General features: G+C 36.7%; 2 protein-coding genes across 2 annotated transcripts; one reads left to right on the top strand and one right to left on the bottom strand.

The window, feature by feature from the left end:
- Positions 1-448: 448 nt before the first annotated feature.
- Positions 449-5,993, top strand: LOC129448312 (C-X-C chemokine receptor type 3). Its single transcript, XM_055210596.2, has 2 exons — positions 449-1,651; positions 4,631-5,993. The coding sequence occupies exons 1-2, from the start codon at positions 1,304-1,306 to the stop codon at positions 5,372-5,374; spliced, it is 1,092 nt and encodes a 363-aa protein (XP_055066571.2). The 5' UTR covers positions 449-1,303; the 3' UTR covers positions 5,375-5,993.
- A 4,285-nt stretch (positions 5,994-10,278) lies between these two features.
- On the bottom strand, positions 10,279-17,653 carry arsk (arylsulfatase family, member K). Its single transcript, XM_055211814.2, has 8 exons — positions 17,301-17,653; positions 16,948-17,077; positions 16,696-16,855; positions 15,025-15,307; positions 12,259-12,430; positions 11,938-12,162; positions 11,415-11,630; positions 10,279-11,050 (listed from the first exon to the last, which is right to left on the bottom strand). Exons 1-8 carry the CDS (start codon positions 17,415-17,417, stop codon positions 10,776-10,778), a joined length of 1,578 nt encoding a protein of 525 aa, XP_055067789.2. The 5' UTR covers positions 17,418-17,653; the 3' UTR covers positions 10,279-10,775.
- Positions 17,654-18,211: the final 558 nt, after the last annotated feature.

The following is an 18,211-nucleotide window of genomic DNA, read 5'->3' as shown; positions in this document are numbered from 1 at the left end:
AAATATATAGTTTTTTTCTGTTAAAAAACATGGGTTAATGTAAACAAATGGGCATATAAAGAGTTAAAATTTCCACACATTTAATAAATATTTGATATGTATGTTTCAGGAAGAAGTAGTTCTAAAAGATTGAATCGTTTAAAATGAAAAAAAAAATGATTTGGGGAAGTTTTTTGAAAGGTGTCATTGGCTTTAGCAACACTTTGAGGTTTAAAACCAAACGGAAAAAGTATCGCATGGTATACCCCTTACGAAAATTATTTTTTCATGATTTTACCACACTCAACAAAAAAAAAAAAGTCTTATGATTGTAATAAATGATTTTCTACCAGTAGTTTTAGTTTTACATTAGTAGCTATATTTTAGCACATCAAACACTAGAGGGCACTGTTGGCATACTCAACTGCAGAAATCTCAATGATGTAATGTTTACTACAAAGTGTCAGATTAGACCTTAGCAGCAGGCAGAAGTCAAACAAAAGTTTCCGGGGTGTGGGTAGGAGTGAGCTAGAAAGCTATACTGTATGTTCGAATGCTAACCTTAAACTGTAGGTAAGACGAAGAAAACCTAAAACATCTGTGATCATCGTTAAACACTCTTTATTCATCTTTAAACCCTTCACATGGAAACAGGCACTGTGTTTACACGATCAACAAACGACTCAAACAAACCGATAAATCGAAAACAATACGGACAGATTTACAGGAGAGATAGTAAAGAAGAGATAGAGAAAGCGAAATAGACATCTTGTGTGAGAAACAGGAACATGAGCACACTTGTAAGTTTAAGTTTATTTCTGCTTTCCGTGTCATTTGAGTCTTTTCTGAGTCGTTTGACCGCGCTTGGGTTCAAGCCATATCCTTTGCAGTGTAATGAATCGCGTTTTATGTTTGTTTACCTAACAGACAGACACGTCTACTAAATTTAATGGTAACTTACACACTAACCAAACAAACTGTGCGCAGCTATCTTAACAAACAATGTAATATTTGTACACCATACTTAAAAGTAATGTAAGGTTTAAAGGCATATCTCTGTTTGTTTATTCATCAATCAATCAATCTCATGACACGGAGCTCGCTGACACAGGATCCGTTTGCGTGTCCGGGCGCGTGCAGCACTGAGGTTCTTAGGAAAGTCCGCTTTCACTTTGTTGCACCATCATGTGAAACCCCACCATGTGATTCTTAACTCACAGGAAATTCCTCAAAACTATTCATAAATCAGATCAAGTAGTTATAGGCATATATAAACCATCTCTTTGCAGCACGCAGTGTTTTTAGGCTTGTATTGTAGTCAGACATGGATGTAGATCTGCACGGACTGTGGGAGAATAACACAACCTTCGACTATGATGATTACGTGTATACTGATGTGGACTCTCAGCCCTGCCAATTCTGTGGCTTCGTAACGGTCTTCATCCCACTGTTGTATTCAGTGGGGCTGTTATGGGGTTTGCTAGGAAATGGACTGGTACTGCTGATATTGTGGAGTAAGAGACGAAAATGGAGTGTGATGGACATCTTCATCCTCCATTTGGGTGTAGCTGATGTTCTTCTGATGTTGACACTGCCCCTCTGGGCTGTAGATGCAGTGAGAGGATGGATTATCGGCACTGGGTTCTGCAAACTGGCCGGAGCTTTGTTCAAGGTAAGAGCATGATTTAGTGTGAGTTTAAGTCTTGGCTTTTTTGGCTTGATTTGAATTTAAACCATTGCATTTGCCTGTGCGTTTAGTAGACGTTTTTATCCAAAGCAACTTGGAGTGCATTCAAAGTGCACATTTTATTATGTGGGATCCATGGAAATCAAACCCAAGTGCTAATGCAATGCTCTACCAGTTGAGCTACAGGAGTGAAAATCAAAGTTTTGTAATGGGGAATTGTTTTTTAAAGTGTAATGGGGAAAAAAATAATATATGTGTGTCTTATACAGTAAATAGGTCATATATGCATATATCTGTAGGCCATATATTTTCAAACTTTATCATGGTAGAGACCCGCACATATAATGAACCTATAGAGAAGGGACCCCCTAAAATATATATCTATTTTTTAAATAACATAAAGGGGCAGTTTCCCGGACAGGGTTTAGATTAATACAGGACTAGGCCTTAGTTATATTAGGACATTTAAAGGAGCAGTATGTAAGAAATGTATATCAATTAATCATAAAATGGCCCTGATATGTCACTAGACATTAAGAAATAATTTTCATTTCAAATACTTATATGACTAACAACAGTGGTCCGGCCAGGATATTGTCATTTAAAAAGTGGAGTTGCAGCCCTCAACTGATGTTTATGTTGTCATGTTGTGTATTGGCCACCAGGGGCCTATACCATGAAGCTGGTTTAGTTGGTTAGCCAGCTTTGTTTAGGATTAGATTGTGCAAATCCTGGGTTTTGGGTACCATGAAAATAGCTTTTACCAACAAGGCCTGCACATTGGCTTGGTTTTGTCAACCTGAAACTAATCCTGTAACCCTGAGTTTGTTTAACCATTTTCATGGTATGGGCCCCAGTTGTGTGATTGCAGTACCAGTTTTAGCCACAAGTTTTGTGATTGCAATATAAGTTTTGGCCACAATCCTACATACTGTTCCTTTAAGTCGTTTTTACAAACATACCTTACAAAAAAACTATAAAACATCTTGAGACAATACTTAAATATTTGACCGGTACACAGCTTGACTTTTCTAAATGTTTATTGTATCTTTTTTTGTCTTTTTGGGGACCCCTTGGAACTTTCTGGGGGATGCCAGTTTGAAAACCCTGCTATTCATGAATATCAGCTAACGTCACTCACATCTCAAACTTGTCTTCCGCCATTTTGAGCACCTTAAGTGGTAGCAAAAGAACTAGAAGCTATGCCTTCAATATGTTGTGAGCATCTAAATAGCTATTTTTACAACACTAAGAAGGCTCGACACAACATGATACTTTGCTCGAAGTATCACCTGTGTCTCTACACGTGAACTCAAGCATTGAGAACATTGTTTGTGTATACAGAGTTTACTAAAAAGAAGGTTTTGAACAACTGAGGCTGTTTCTCAATATGCATTCTTCAGCGATCTTGCGTCCTTGTGTGCTCGCTTTACGTCATCATTAACTGTCGAAAGTTCAATTCCAATTCTCAAGAACACAAGTACAGAGGACACATGAAAATACCCGCAGGCGGAGCTGCGGTATCAAACTTCCCCCCAAACACTCATGCGCCCAATTCAACCACACCAATCATAACAACATGCCCCGTTTCAATAGCATCAAATTACTAGCTAAAATAAAACGTATCACAAAAAAGAACAATTGAACATATATCAGCGTGATAACAACTCTCTGAAGGACCAAAACCATCTTTCGGAAACTTTTTTATTGGAAGTGTAAATATTTTTTTATTCAGACCAGAGTCCCATTCGTTTGAATGGAGAGGGCGGGGTTTATGACTTGTACTGCAGCCAGCCACCAGGGGGCGATCAAAGAGCCAGCAGCTTCACTTTTCAAGACTATGAGGCACACCTGTGCTGCGTCCGAAACCGCCTACTACATACTATATAGTACGCGAAAAGCAGTAGGCGAGGCGAGTAGTATGTCCGAATACATAGTATTCGAAAAACAGTATGCGAAAAGTACCCGGATGACCTACTACTTCCGGTTAGATTTTGCAGTGTGCATACGATGGACGCTTCACTATCCCATGATGCCCCGGACGAGGAGTTATCCAACGAAGAAGAAGAGGCACGCGGCTCTTTTCGCGCTGAAATGACATGACGTGATGATGACGTATGTCACGTGATGTAGCAACATGGCGGATGTAGTACGTCCGAATCTCATTCATACTACCAGGATTCATACTATACAGTACCTACTGTTTTAATGCCAAGTAAGTAGGTACTTCATCTAATTCAGTACCTACTATACAGTATGCGGTTTCGGACGCAGCGCTGGTAAAGATGGATAGCTCCTAAAGCATAGTTCTATAAAAATGCACGGATAATTCCTTGTTTTGTCGCGAGTGAAAAACAATATTTCTAGTGAAAAAGGAGCCTCATATGAGATTCATTCATTCGCATTCGGAAATTGATTCTTTATGTCTGGCAAAGAAGGCGAGCGGACAACATAACAGCCAAAGTCATTTGTTCAAAATCTTTCTTTTTAGAAAAACTCTCTGTACACAAACAATGTTCTCAATGCTCGCGTTCATGTGTAGAGATCCAGGTGATACTTCCAGCAAAGTTTCATGTTGTGTCGTGCCTTCTTATGTTGTAAAAATAGTGGTAGTGCGGTAGCAGCGGACAGCGGCTGGAAGAACGCATCAGGGATCGAGTAGGCATCACACCCTAACCAAGATATATTTTTTAAAGTAGCGTTTATTTCATGACAGTTGAGGTGCGAAATGTTGTCTTTTGTAGCCATTTCCCATATCTGTAAGAATCATAGACAGTACAAGATAAGAAATCCGTAAATCGTAGCAAGCTAGCCAATGCTTGTCAGTAGCCTACTGGTACTCGGTAGGTACTCAAGATGGCGGCAGGCAACTTGAATGACGTAAAAGGTCACATGACTGATATTCATGAATACACTACAGGTTTATAAGTTTTGATTAACAGTTCCTTTATCTTTCTTCATCAGATGAATTTATACTGTTGTATCTTCATCCTGGCCCTCATTGGTCTTGAGCGTTACCTGTCCAGCGTCCGTGGAGTGGAGATGTTTTCCCGTAATAATCCCAGTGTGGTTCACCTCAGCTGCGTGATTGTCTGGTTCATCAGTCTGCTCCTTTCCATTCCGGACTGGATCTATCTGGAAGCCATCATGGATGAAACGACTCCGGAGAAATGGCAATGCAATCACGTTTACCCCAATAATGGCATGCGTATTTCCATCCGTCTTTTACTTCTTGCCGTGGGTGTTATTTTGCCTGCACTTGTGCTGCTGTTCTGTAGCATCTTGCTGTATGTACGGCGCAAAACCAGTGGACCGCGGGACAGAAGAACATGTGTCTTTGTAGCGCTAGGGCTGGCGTGCATTGTGGGCTGGACTCCCTATAACGTTGCCTTCGTTGTGGACACTGTCTCCACATCAACAGCTTCAAAATGGTGTGAAGGAAAGCGATGGACAGCTGTCGATGCGACAGCCGTTTTGGGGCTCATCCATTGTGTGGTCAAACCTGTGATTTACCTCTGCTTCTCTAAAGAGTTTCAGCGACGTGCTATGTCTTTGGTGAAGTCAAAATGTTTTGATGAAGACAGCAATGAGGTTTCGCTTTGGGACTGCGGTGAGGGAAGCGGTTGTGCTGGTGTTCAGCAAGAGGAACAGAATTCACTTCATCCTATGAATGACATTAATCAAACAGCCCAGGATCAGAACGTGTGAGGAAACACGGATCATGTATTGACTGTTGAATACTGTATATCATTAATAATTTAATTTATTTACAACATAATTTATTCAACTCAAAAGCTGTAGATACAATCACACCAAGTTATGAAATAGCTTATTGGTGGTTGATGGATGGGTTTTTAACTTTGTTTCTGGGAAGATGTTTGTCTTGTTCCTGTACAGGAACAGAAACTGGGAGACGTGTGTTTCTGTAACCCAACTTGAAAGTACGGTGCTAGAAATGTCAATGGGTTGGATAGTTGCATAATGCATTACAGTTATGGATGCTAAGTAGCCTTTTTTTGGAAAATGATAAATACGTCCAGTTATTTTCTTATTTGCACTTTAATATTATTTACTTTCATGCATGTCAAATGTATTATTATATGTTCGCTTGTCTTGAGTGTTTTGAAATAGTGTTTTAAAATCATAGGTGTAGGGATGATGAAAAGTGGGATACATGTCAAACCTAATCAACTCATGAATATTAAGTAGGTGATGTAACATTTTCCTAAAAGCTAGTAGATTGCTACAAAACATTATTGTTCCACGCTACTGGAGCTTTCAGTTCCCAGAGGCTTGGTCTTAAAGTTGTAGCAGGCTATGTTTTTTTTTTAAATCTTAGTCATCATGAAACGGAAGTAGCGATTGTCTTATTTTCTCTGTCGTGATGTATGTCCAAGTGAAACAGCTTCTGAAATGAGAAAAAAATGTAGGTGGGACTTGATTTCATGTTGCCCTTCAAGCAATTCCTCGTGACAGGAAGTAAAGAGAGGTTGTTTCAAGGAGGGGAAGAGATTAGCGTTTTTGATTAAAGATTTAGAGAGCATATGAATTAAAATATAATAAATAATGAAGCTCACAGATAAGTCATTTATAAATAATAAATGGCACAATATTCTTTAAATAATGGTTTTAATTTCAGTTTTGATGACTTTTAACAGGCTAAACCGATATATTCACTAATAATAATAATAATAATCTGATAATCTGCGTATTGATCTGCATTAACAGTCATCATTTAAAAAACTATTTTGATGATTGTGGTCTGTAGTTACGAATACCGATTGCATTGAAAGGCTGTTTAAAGCTGCTGTGGGGATACTATCGTATTTTCCGGACTATAAGTCACACTTTATTCATAGTTTGGCGGGTCCTGGAACTTCTAGTCAGGTGCGACTTAAACGTCAAAATTATTTCATATGAACCAAGAGAAACCATTACCGTCTACAGCCGCGAGAGTCCGCTCTATGCTGCTCCTGTATTTATGTAATTCAATGGATTCAGTGATGCGGAATGACTTTGGGACCTTTTTGAACTTGATTTGGCTTGTCGTGTTAATTTAGTCTATTCAGCCTCTCATGTATGTTCTGTATGCTATTGTTTATCGTGTAAATAACTATTAATTTTACTTTAACATGTACAGACACCTATTCAGGCTTCTGTTCTGTGCTATTGTTTAGTTAAATAACTTGTCTTTCCAGATTAAATGTCTGTTCTTCGGCTTGGATTTTGTGAAATCATTTTCTAAATAAACGCCACGTATAGTCCAGTGCGACTTATATATTGATTTTCCTCTTCAAAACGCATTTTTGACTGATGCGACTTATACTCCGGAGCATACGGTAATATCCATATCAAAACATTGAGGACATCTGTCGAATATGTTTCAGATTGACTGTGAGGTTCTTAACAAGGTATGATGTGTTTTTACTGGTAAATAGACTTTGAAAGGGAAGTGAAAAGTAATGATATTTTATAAGCATGTTGTGTTATGTTGATGAAAAATGATTGAGAAAAATATTTCATTATAATAATTTATTGGCACTTATGCTTGTTCATTGTTAAATAAAATCTCATTTCCAATAGGTGTGGGTCATGAGTTCTTCTATACCAACATTACACAACATTTACTCCCCTTACTTTTCCTCTTCATGGAATTTTAGAGAAAGCACTCCCCCCTTGCTCTTTAAGTACATGATGAAACATGGGAATTGGGGAAAAACGTTGTAGGGATTTTTCTGGAATCTCCATGAAAAGCAATATCTTCACACATGAGTAGAGAGAGAGGGAGAGAGAAAGAGGTTCATTGTATATGATCTAGGCTTGTGCTGTGCTGACAGGAGTGTCCTTCTGAATACTTGAATGTTTCATCATGCTAAACAACAAAAGGCTCTGTGTCTTCGTTCAAAACGGGGATAAGACAAAAAGTTAAACAATTATTTTTTTCTAAACAATCAGATGAAACATTTTTAACTTGTGAACATGTTATCATAGATTTAGTTATTTGAATAGAATTAATCAAAGCTCTGGTATTTAAGCTTCTATTCAAGTTTTCTATTCAGTTTCTACTTTGACACAATGTTGTTGTTAAAAACTCTTTGCCTACAACAAAAACACAAAAATAGCAACACATTTTAGCACCCCACCCAGTTTCCTCTTTTGCAAAACACATGATAGTAAAGATCACAGTGATTGCATAGTCATGAGATGTTATCATATTTTTCATCCTTAGTCATCATTATATGAACAAACGTCCTGATATTATTAAACATGAGTGGATTCTGTTTTATTATGACATATTAGGATGAGTTTACTGAATTGAGACTATTCACAGGCTACTCTGTAAGTAAGGACAGGAAGTTGCTATTCGCAAGTTTTTTGTGAGAACATTTTGTTCCTTGTGTGCAAGCTGTGTGACTATTTTTACAGACACTTGTGAAGTAAAATTTTGGTAATTGTCATGAAGGCTACTTGTACATAGACTTATAAAACACTTCCAGAAGAAACTGAAATTGAAATCAATGAAATATCATTGGTATGTAGCTCCTCTGCTGTACAGTGTGCTGGCATTTCCTTTTGCTTTGCTTTAGCAGCATGCTGTGGACTGATAGTTTGAGCTCTTTGCTCTGGAATTTGCATACAGTGTATTGAAATTTGTTTTTTGATTTGGTTTTGTATTATGGACCAGCCCTGTATCTACAAAACAAAAGCAAAAGCTTGTAGACTTGGTAGGGTAAGGTTAGAAGTCACAGAGTAATTTGAACATCACATGTACATCTACTGTATCTACACAAACTTGTTTTGACACAGACTGGTTTCTCAACTTTTGATTCCTGAGTCATGTAGGTAGTCACAACACATGCATTGTCTTTATAAATAGAGCTGATGATACCTCATGATCATTTTAAGTACTGCAGGATTTCCTTTGAAAGTTGAATTCCAACTGTTTTAATGATTTGTCTTTATATTTATATTATGTGTTATGTGAATAATAAAGATTCTAGATATCAATAGACTCTGAGTTTATTGCTATCTATTTTTATAATGTTGTAAATGTAAAAAATCAAATACAAATACAGATCTTTGGATTCATTGCAGTTTTTGCATTATAAAGAGCAAAGTTAAAATGGTTTTGGAGCTTAATCATTCATCAAAACTATGAATTTGTCCATAGTTTTCTTTTAATTCTTATTTTAAAGTGTATTCAGAGCACATCTTAGGAAAACGAACAAATATGTCTGTTTATGTGAGCACCCACCCAGACCATTATTCAAACTTTTCTATGCATAATATAGGCCTACTACAAAATGCTGTATCACTCACTCTTGACAGATACAGTAAACCAATTTGGCTTACTGTTCTTAAAGAAGAACCGAGACTCTGCTCGAGGTCTAAATAACCGCACTGATAGTTTACACAGCAGTTTTCACAGATATAACACAAACCTGACCTTCTGTCATTGAAGAAAGATCTCGTTCATGAGCTTGCCCCAAAAGGCGTCATTTGTTTTAGTTTAATGAAATGGTGGAAATTTGATAAAGTCTTGATACTTAACATGCATGTTGCAAACAATACACATAGCCTGTAAAACTTGAGATTGGACAAATATTATGATTTTAGTTATCGAGACACAAATAATGTGATTATCCACCTGTAGGAGCATATCTCCCTAAATTTATATCAACATTATTGTACATATTCAAATAGGCACAAAAGAATACAAAGCACATATTTTTCAGTTCTAGCTAAGTTACTTCCTCTGTTGCATTCACACACACAAAACTTAATTAAGTAAGTTTACAACTTAAATAGTGTATTACTGCCATCTAGTGTTTGTAAATTTCATTTCTAATATTTTTAACACCTCCTAGTTTATTTATTGTCTTTTAATATCTGTTGGGACTGCATGAGTGCATTGTTCCTGCTTATTTTTTAGATCTCTAACAAAAGTCCTTTACAAAAATGCAATAATCAATTTTTGAAGAAACATTCCCATATATGAGAGATGATAAAAAGAGAACAAATGAAGAGAAACTTTTTTGAAAAAAGTTATTTCATTTGATTTGTTTATATATATATTATATTTTTGGAAGCATTAAACTTTTGTGAAAACCGGGGAAAGACTAAAAAGGAAAGATAATACAAGACAGTTGAATCATCCTTTGAAATATTGAAATTAATCAATTCTTCATGATTTAATTAAAAATATATTCTAATTTACAATGTAATCACAATGCTACTAATTTAATTCTAAATTTGTCCGACTATGCCAAGGTGCTTACAAACGTCAATTTAACATGGCCAGTATCAGTTATTTAAATTGACATGCTTTTTTACATTTTTTTGTACAATGTGTACATATATAAAATCAAATGTATCTATTTCCAATTGCTCGATTACATTCTTGAAGTGACAACTGCATTTGGGCATAAATGTTCAAATTTAAAGCACCTGTTCAGATGCATTTTTTATTAATTACTATTCCACAGCTACAGACTTTCTATTACAATGTCTATGCAAAAGCTGCACAAGATCCGATCTCCTTGTTCAAAATATGGGTTAACAGGTTTGAAACTTAATTGGTTATAAAGCCAAAACAATGATCGATAACAGACTAAAGTTAGAAACTGTTCCAGTTAAAAGAAACTGAAAGCATACAGCACATGAAAATTGAGACAAAAATTCTGTTTGTCTCACACAGTGTTGCCAACTGTTTGCAAAGTCACTAAAGTGCCGTTCACACTTTAACAATAATTATAATGTTATGTTAACAAAACAATCATTTTATGTTAATTTATCTGATTCATGCTAATTTGCATGTTAATTTTTGCCTCCCTACTGAAAAGCCAGTTTTAGCTGGTTATAGTCTGTAAGTATGTATGCTTGAACCATTTTTCTTTTAAAACATGTACTATCAATAAATAATATTACCATACAATTGCACAAGACAACTCCACTGAGCTCTTAATGGTGAACTGAGCAGAGTGCAGCAGAATTTGTTCTTGTGACAATACACTGAATTATCAAGCGATTTACAAATCTGCAACATAAAACAACAAGTGACATACAATTAATAAAATAATATAATAATAATAATAATAATACTGTACTGTCATTCCAACCCTGCAAGCCACTTCTCAATTTTTTTCTCATTAAACTTGCCATCCTTTTGCCAGTCGGCATGCCAGCGCAGATTACTTATGACCTGAGAGTAATGTTCCTCAAGGCTTTGCATCCAATCTAGAAACTGTTGCTTATTGTACTGTTGAACAGCTTTTGATACAGTAGGGTAGTCAACAATCACACGCAACTGCTTGTCCAAGTTCTGGCACACATCAGGGAAAAGAGCCGCTACATTCCTCAATTCTGATTCATCTTTGGACAAATCTATGTGGAGAGTAACAGAGTCATTAAAACACTATTGTAGGGAAATCTTTTAAATCTAAATCTTCTGACTGGAGACTACACACACACCTGTATACAATAGTCAAATTATGTACCCTTTAAAAGGGTCCTAATATGTACCATTAGGTAAAGATATGTATACATTTAGTGGCAATATGTAAATAATATGAACTCTTTGGGTGCAAAGCTGAACGCTTTGAAAGGGTACTGCCCCAGTGGAAGCTGGCGTGCATATTTTGACCATTGTTTCTAACAGTGTACAAAAATTACATCTTTAAAGCAGCAGTACAGAGTGGCTAAGAGATGTATTATTATATATCTTAAAGAAATGATCATAGAAACTCACTAAAGAGCTGTGGGGGAACAGTCAGGCCATCTGAATATGTGATGTACTTCCATTCAGCTATCCTCAGCATGTATGTTGATGCATTAGCATTGCAACCATGATATTCACTGAACACCCAGCCAGGATGAGCCTCAGCTGACCGACCGCTGACCACAGACACCAGAGGAACCAGCGAGTGCCCACTGAGACCACCTGGCTTTGAAACACCTGCAAGATCTAACAAACAAAAACAAGAGCAGATGGAAAGTCATGTTTTAAAGGATGTGACCATATATAATTCTCATTACTGTAATTCAGACATGATACATTATTTTTTAATACATTTATAAATACATATAATATTTGTTGTAATGCCTTATGTTCATTAATTTTCTTCATAATATTTTGCATTAAAGTAAATTAAATTTTTTAAATTTTGGGTTGAAATATGACCTAGATACATTTTTTTATAAGCAAACAAGTAAGTTATCACCCAAAGAGGACCTACCCCAGTACTATTAATGACAAAAATAATGTTTCCTACCAAGCACGGTTGGATATATGTCCACTAGTGAAACAGGTAAGCTAACTTCAAAGCCAGACTTTATTCCAGGGCCCATTATGAAAAAAGGGACATGAGCGCTCCCCTCAAACATGGACATTTTGTAGAACTGCCTGTGTTCCATGGCTAGATCTCCATGATCAGAGGTGAACATAATGACTGTGCTGTTTAATAAGCCTGTGTCTCTGATAGCAGCGATCACCTCACCTATAGATGGAACGACACAGTGTGTTATAATATCCCAAACATTTATTGACAAAACAACATAAAGTACATTAAACCAGATACATCAAATCTCCTCACCTATCATGCTGTCTGTTTCAGCACACATGGCATAGTAAAAAGCTCGTATGTTTCTGATCTCTTGGTCTGTGAAGTTGCTGCTGCAGTTTTTGGTAAAGGTGGAATAGTAATCCACAGGGTGCATATCTTCAAACTTTAACCATTTCGGCACAGTCACTTGCTCATAAGAAACCTTTGAAAGAAGCCACAATCAGTGTTGTTGTTATTAACACATCATGCTGCTGCACATACAATGCAAAGATAACTTAAACCGTATGGTTGTTTTTGCTCAGAGCTATGATGTTTTATGATCATTGTGTTGATTGACAAGTCTTATCATATTCTGATGATATATAAATTCAGTGGCAGCCGGTGACTTCTTTTTCGAGGGCGCACAATATGAAGCTTGTCAAAACATGTATTTAGCTGTCGTGTGCGGCTTGACATGTCAAAATAAGTGCCTGCTGCAGACGCGTCCAAAGGGTTTATGATAAAAGAGACGCTCGGGTTTGTCAGATAATTGCATAATCTCACGTGTAATCAGAGTTTAGTGTTAAGTTACTGTCTTGCGTGCAAATGTGAACGTCTCTTATCATAAACCCTTTCAATGTGTGTGCAGCAGGCACATCTTTTGACAAGATGCGTGATGCACATGACGCAACAAACACATATTTTGACATGACGAGCAACACACACGACACTCCAAACACATATTTTACATTTGCACCCCTCGAAAAGAGAAGTCACCGGCCACCACTGTTTGAATCATTGTTTTGCTGACCTATAATATTTGCTACTGTTTGGATGACATAGAATGAAGATTTGCTTTATAAGATTTGCTACTTTACTGAAATCTCTGAACTATAAGTTTTGCTACTGTTGCTTTATTTGCTACTGTATTGACGAGACAAATCAAAGATTTGCTTCATAAGATTTGCTACTTTACTTTATTAAAATCTTTTCATAAAAATTTACCAGTTGTGCTGGCGCCACAGTGAGAATGAGAATCAGCATTGTGAGTCGAGAACGAAATGTCAACGATAAAAGTCTACGGCAGGGGTTCTCAAAGTTTACATTCAAAGGTCCAAATCTGAATTCTCATCATTTTCATAGGTCCGGAAAAACTTTATGTAAATCATTTGTTTATATAACAAATCAACACACATAGTTTGGGAAAAACATAAGTGTATTTTGCATTTCAAGTAAAAAATTTTTTTTTTTAAATAAACACAAGAAATATGCCAAAAGTAACCAGGTGCAAAATACAGAGCAACCTAATTAGAGAATGGCACAGTTTCTTCTCCATCATATGCATAAACCATGGCAAAAAAGTGTGGTTGGTAGGCAGAGACACTGACCAAAATTAGGTGTGCAGTGTGTGCACCTATCAATTGGCTGATGATGCTTGCTCTGCTTCTCAATGAATTACGGTGAAATGCCGCTACATCCAAAAGCCAGGGGGCGCTCTCGGGCAGAAACTTAATATGCGAAGAACCAGCGAAGAACCAGACACACGCAGCTCCAGGAAATGTATTAAGGATATATTTATATTGCTGTTCTTCAAACCTTTTCAGGTATTTTCATGATAATAAAAAAAATTTATAAAGATTATGTTTGACGAGTGTTGCTTTTTCAAATGCATGTTTTAAACGACTCAAACCAACAGTGATTTCAGGTCGATAAGGATTTACTGATCAAAAGCCGTAGTACATGAAGTAGCTGTGCATAATATCTGGGTCTGATGGCTACAGCGTCACACAGGAAATTTTTTAATAACTCGTTTTATTTTCGGACCAGGAATACTCTTAAATCTAAAAAGAATAAAAAAACTAAACGAATGGTTTACAAGTTTAATATGCATTTGTAAAGTAGCAAATGCACACATTAAATCAATCACATATAAATTAATGCACTTGTAATACGAAGTGGACGCGGGTCCGGATCAAGTTCCCGTCGGGTCCGGATCCGGACCAGAGTCCGGACTTTGAGAACCCCTGGTCTACGGGATGTCTGATAAAAATATCAGAAATCAGTAGGCTAGTTTAATGTCATGCGCTGATTGGTCTGAAATAAAAAAATATGTTATAAGTTTTGAAATGTTCATTTAAAGGGACTGTAAGTAGGATTTTAAGTGTTTTATTAATCAAAATCAATGTCTTCATTCATGAATATGTCCTCATTGGTGTCAAATGACCTCTGCCAGTGATCTGACTTTTCTTTGTAAGCTTAGAATTTCTTCTCTTTACTTACATTGAACGGGTTAGTCCAAGGAGGCATCCATATCGTTCCGCCGTATTGATAAACTAGAATAGCAGAGAGGGACAAAAAGCACGTGCCTACCAACGCGTTTCCACAACGCTTTTTCATTCAGAACACGTGAACCAGCTGCAATGGACAAGGAGATCAGTGATTACATAACAGCTACCGTAGTTTCAACACGCATTTGGAAAGGCGAGGCGCTAGAGAGCACTGTTCGTTTGAATGCAAAATACAATTTCTCCTCTAGATGGGGTAATTCCTACTTATTGCCCCTTTAAACAAAGTTCAGGTCCTCTCTGAGGTTCGCCACTAGTGTAAGTTTAGATGAGGCAGTATTGTCACTTATGTGAAATGTTTTCTTGGTTTGCTTTGTTTACGATGAGTAGTAGCTCACTATTATTTAAACAGACATGCAGGGCAGCGGGTTGCCATAAACAGAGCTGTTTCTGACAAAGCAAAAAATTTTGTTGTTTTATACAACCCAATTGATATTTTTCTGCTCTTATTACATTAAGCAATGCAACCTACCTTGTCAAGCCAATATGGAGAGGTGCGGAAGGTGGAGCCTCCAGCTGTGGGCCCTAGGGAGTCTGTGCGGTAGGGGTGAGGAAGATTTAGCCCCAGATATAATGCAAACGGCTTGGAGAGAGATGTAGCTGTGTGTTTGATCCAGTGGGCTGCAGCATCAGTTATGTTCCAATCTTTAGTCATGACCCTCTTTGTGGACATATCACCCACCAGGTCTGTGACTGGACGACCCTCTTGTCTTAATAAGAATGGTACATCTCTGGTCCAGGCCTCCACACGATTACTTAAAAACAAACAGTCATAATTTAGTCCGAAATTTCGAAACAGATGTTTGATTTTTTTGTCATGTGGGTATTGACTTGAAAAATACTTTGAATATACAGTGACGGGAAAAATTAGAGAACAATTTATAAACACTGTTTCAAATTTAACCAAGTGTTAATAAACTATTCTCTCATTTTGATCTTCACTAGATGCTGGAATGGCATAAAGAATGAAAGATAGACAGTTTTAGGACAGAGAAAGTATAATTTCAATTTAGCTCCAAGCAGCTAGTACAGAGTCAAGCCGAGCAAGATACACATTTAAAACCACTTACAACTATATAAAATGTTGTATAATTTTTGACCAGTAGGTGTCCCTGTCACCAAATTTTATGATACAGTCAAGATGTGGTGTCAATGACACATGTAAAGTGATACATGACATGTTTATACACCAAAGCATAGCAGAGATACAGCCGATAATGCTTTTTGGCATAATGCTTGCCATAGGGGCGATCCCTTAGGGCATGATATCAAGTGAAAACATTTAATTTTTTTTGTTCAAATAGATTTTTGTATCAAATGATGTGTCACAATTAACCCCTCTCATTGGGTAACTTACACTGTCTCAAGTGTTTATTTTTAGCAAACATAAGTGTGTTCATTGGAGTGCCCCACTATCCAATATCCACTATAAATTCAAACCTTTTTAGGTGTGTCTTAAAGGGACACTCCACTTTTTAAAAAATTACAGTTTTGAAATCCATTCAGCCGATCTCCGGTTCTGGCTGTATCACTTTTAGCATAGCTTAGCATAATCCATTGAATCTGATTAGACCATTAGCATTGCGCTAAAAAATAACCAATATTTTTCCTATTTAAAACTTGACTCTTCCGCAGCTACATCATGCACCAAGACCAACAGAAAATCAAAGTTGCAATTTTCTAAGCAGATATGGCTAGGAACTATACTCGCATTCTGGCGAAAAAATCACGGACTTTGCTGTGGATGGTTGCAGGAGGCGCAATAATTTTATGCAGCAGCCAAAAATAGTCCCCTTAGTAACTTTCAATGGCAGGGAACTATTTTCAGGTGCTGCGTAATATCATTGCGCCTCCTGCAGCCATGTTACGGCCAAAAAGTGTGTAAATACAGGAGAGTCAAGTTTTAAATATGAAAAATATAAAAACGTTTTGGTTATTTTTAGCGCAATGCTAATGGTCTACTCAGATTCAATGGATTATGCTAAGCTGTGCTAAAAGTGCTAGCGCCAGACCCGGAGATCGGCTGAATGGGTTCCAAAATGGTAAAAATCAAATATACTCTAGGGGAGCTGGAAAATGAGCATATTTTCAAAAAAGGAGGTGTGTCCCTTTAAGAAAGTACTATATCTCCTCTTTATGTCACCTGACAGAGTGACCTCCTGATGTGTAATCCAATTTCCCCATGGCATGAGTATGGTAACCTCTCTTTTGTAATTGGTCCATCCATGTAGTAGCATTGGGATCAAGACATTTATAGTTGTTCCAGGCCTGAGTTAAATGAACAAACTGTCCACTCCACATAGCTGTCAACAGAAATACATTTCATTAAGATTATTAATCTGTAATAGCTGTTTAATCTAGGAACACAGATAATATCTGTATAAAAAGTATTTACCTGCTCTTGAAGGACAGCAGATCGGTGAATTGGTGTAACAATTGAGAAAAACACTACCCATTCCCCTCATATAGTTGATGTATGGCAGTTGTACAACTTTATTCCCTGGGTGAAAACTTAACCTCCCATCCTTCAGAAATAAAACACAGAGACTGCCCTAAGAAAGTTATCCTAGTAACGTTAGTATGCATGCTGTGTACAAGACGGGGTGCTTACTGTGTTTAAAACACAGTAGTTTCTGATCACATGATGTAGAGTTATAAATACTAGAAATGTTAATGAAATTAAACTGTCATTATTAAAAAGTAATTTCATTTGAATGACATCTATGCAAAATGATTTAGGCTACTTACAAACGCATCAGCCATAATCATGACTATGTTTAATCGGTCCTGTGATGTCACATTCAGAATCATGCAGTGAGCGTTTATGTGAAGCATCAGCGTTACTAACACGCTGAATATGTGCATGTTTCTGCATGAAGAGTCTTCAAAATCCAAAAACGACGCTTAAATACGAAAGTTTGTAAATATGTCGCAGAATTGACTGCTTTCTTCAAGCAGCAAGATGTCCACTAGCATGTTAATAACATGTTAATTAACAGAAAATAGAAGACTATGGCTATAAACGTGTTGTATTCGATCCTTTCTGAAAGCAACAGAACCTCAACTTTCTTCCGTAAACAATGAGGTTCACCTACTGCCACCTGCTGGACAACGGGGTTATCTGCTTAAAATTCACAGACAGAAAATTCATGAAAAGTCATCAAAACTATTTGATAAAATACAATAAAAACAGTTAATCAAATATGTGTGAGTTTGTTTATCTTTCTGACTCGCATAGAGAACCTCAAACAACGTTTTCACTTTAAAATAAACAATAGACCTACTTTCAATAATAAAGTCAAAAATGTTTGCAAAAATTTGCTACCACATGGCAGTACAAAGGAAAATAAACATAACACTAATTATTTACTAAATAACATTATTTGACATAAATAAAACTACAGTTTACAAAAGACTGTATCGTGATGACGTCGACTCTCGAGTCTCTCACTCTATGGAAGCCCAATTCCGCCACATTAGAAAAAAAACATGCTCTAGGTAAATTATAATTATGAGATAAACAGTCGAAAGTATTACTTTAAAAGTCACAATTATGAGATAAAAAGTAATAACTTCGACTTTTAAAGTAATAATTATGAGATAAAAAAAATCATGCTCTGGTAAATCATAATTAGCGTATGAGATATAAAGTAGAAATT

Source organism: Misgurnus anguillicaudatus, chromosome 10 (genome assembly GCF_027580225.2).
Source record: "Misgurnus anguillicaudatus chromosome 10, ASM2758022v2, whole genome shotgun sequence".
Classification (NCBI taxonomy): domain Eukaryota; kingdom Metazoa; phylum Chordata; class Actinopteri; order Cypriniformes; family Cobitidae; genus Misgurnus; species Misgurnus anguillicaudatus.
The sequence above is the reverse complement of the archived record's forward strand: the minus strand, read 5'-3'. Positions and strand labels throughout refer to the sequence as shown.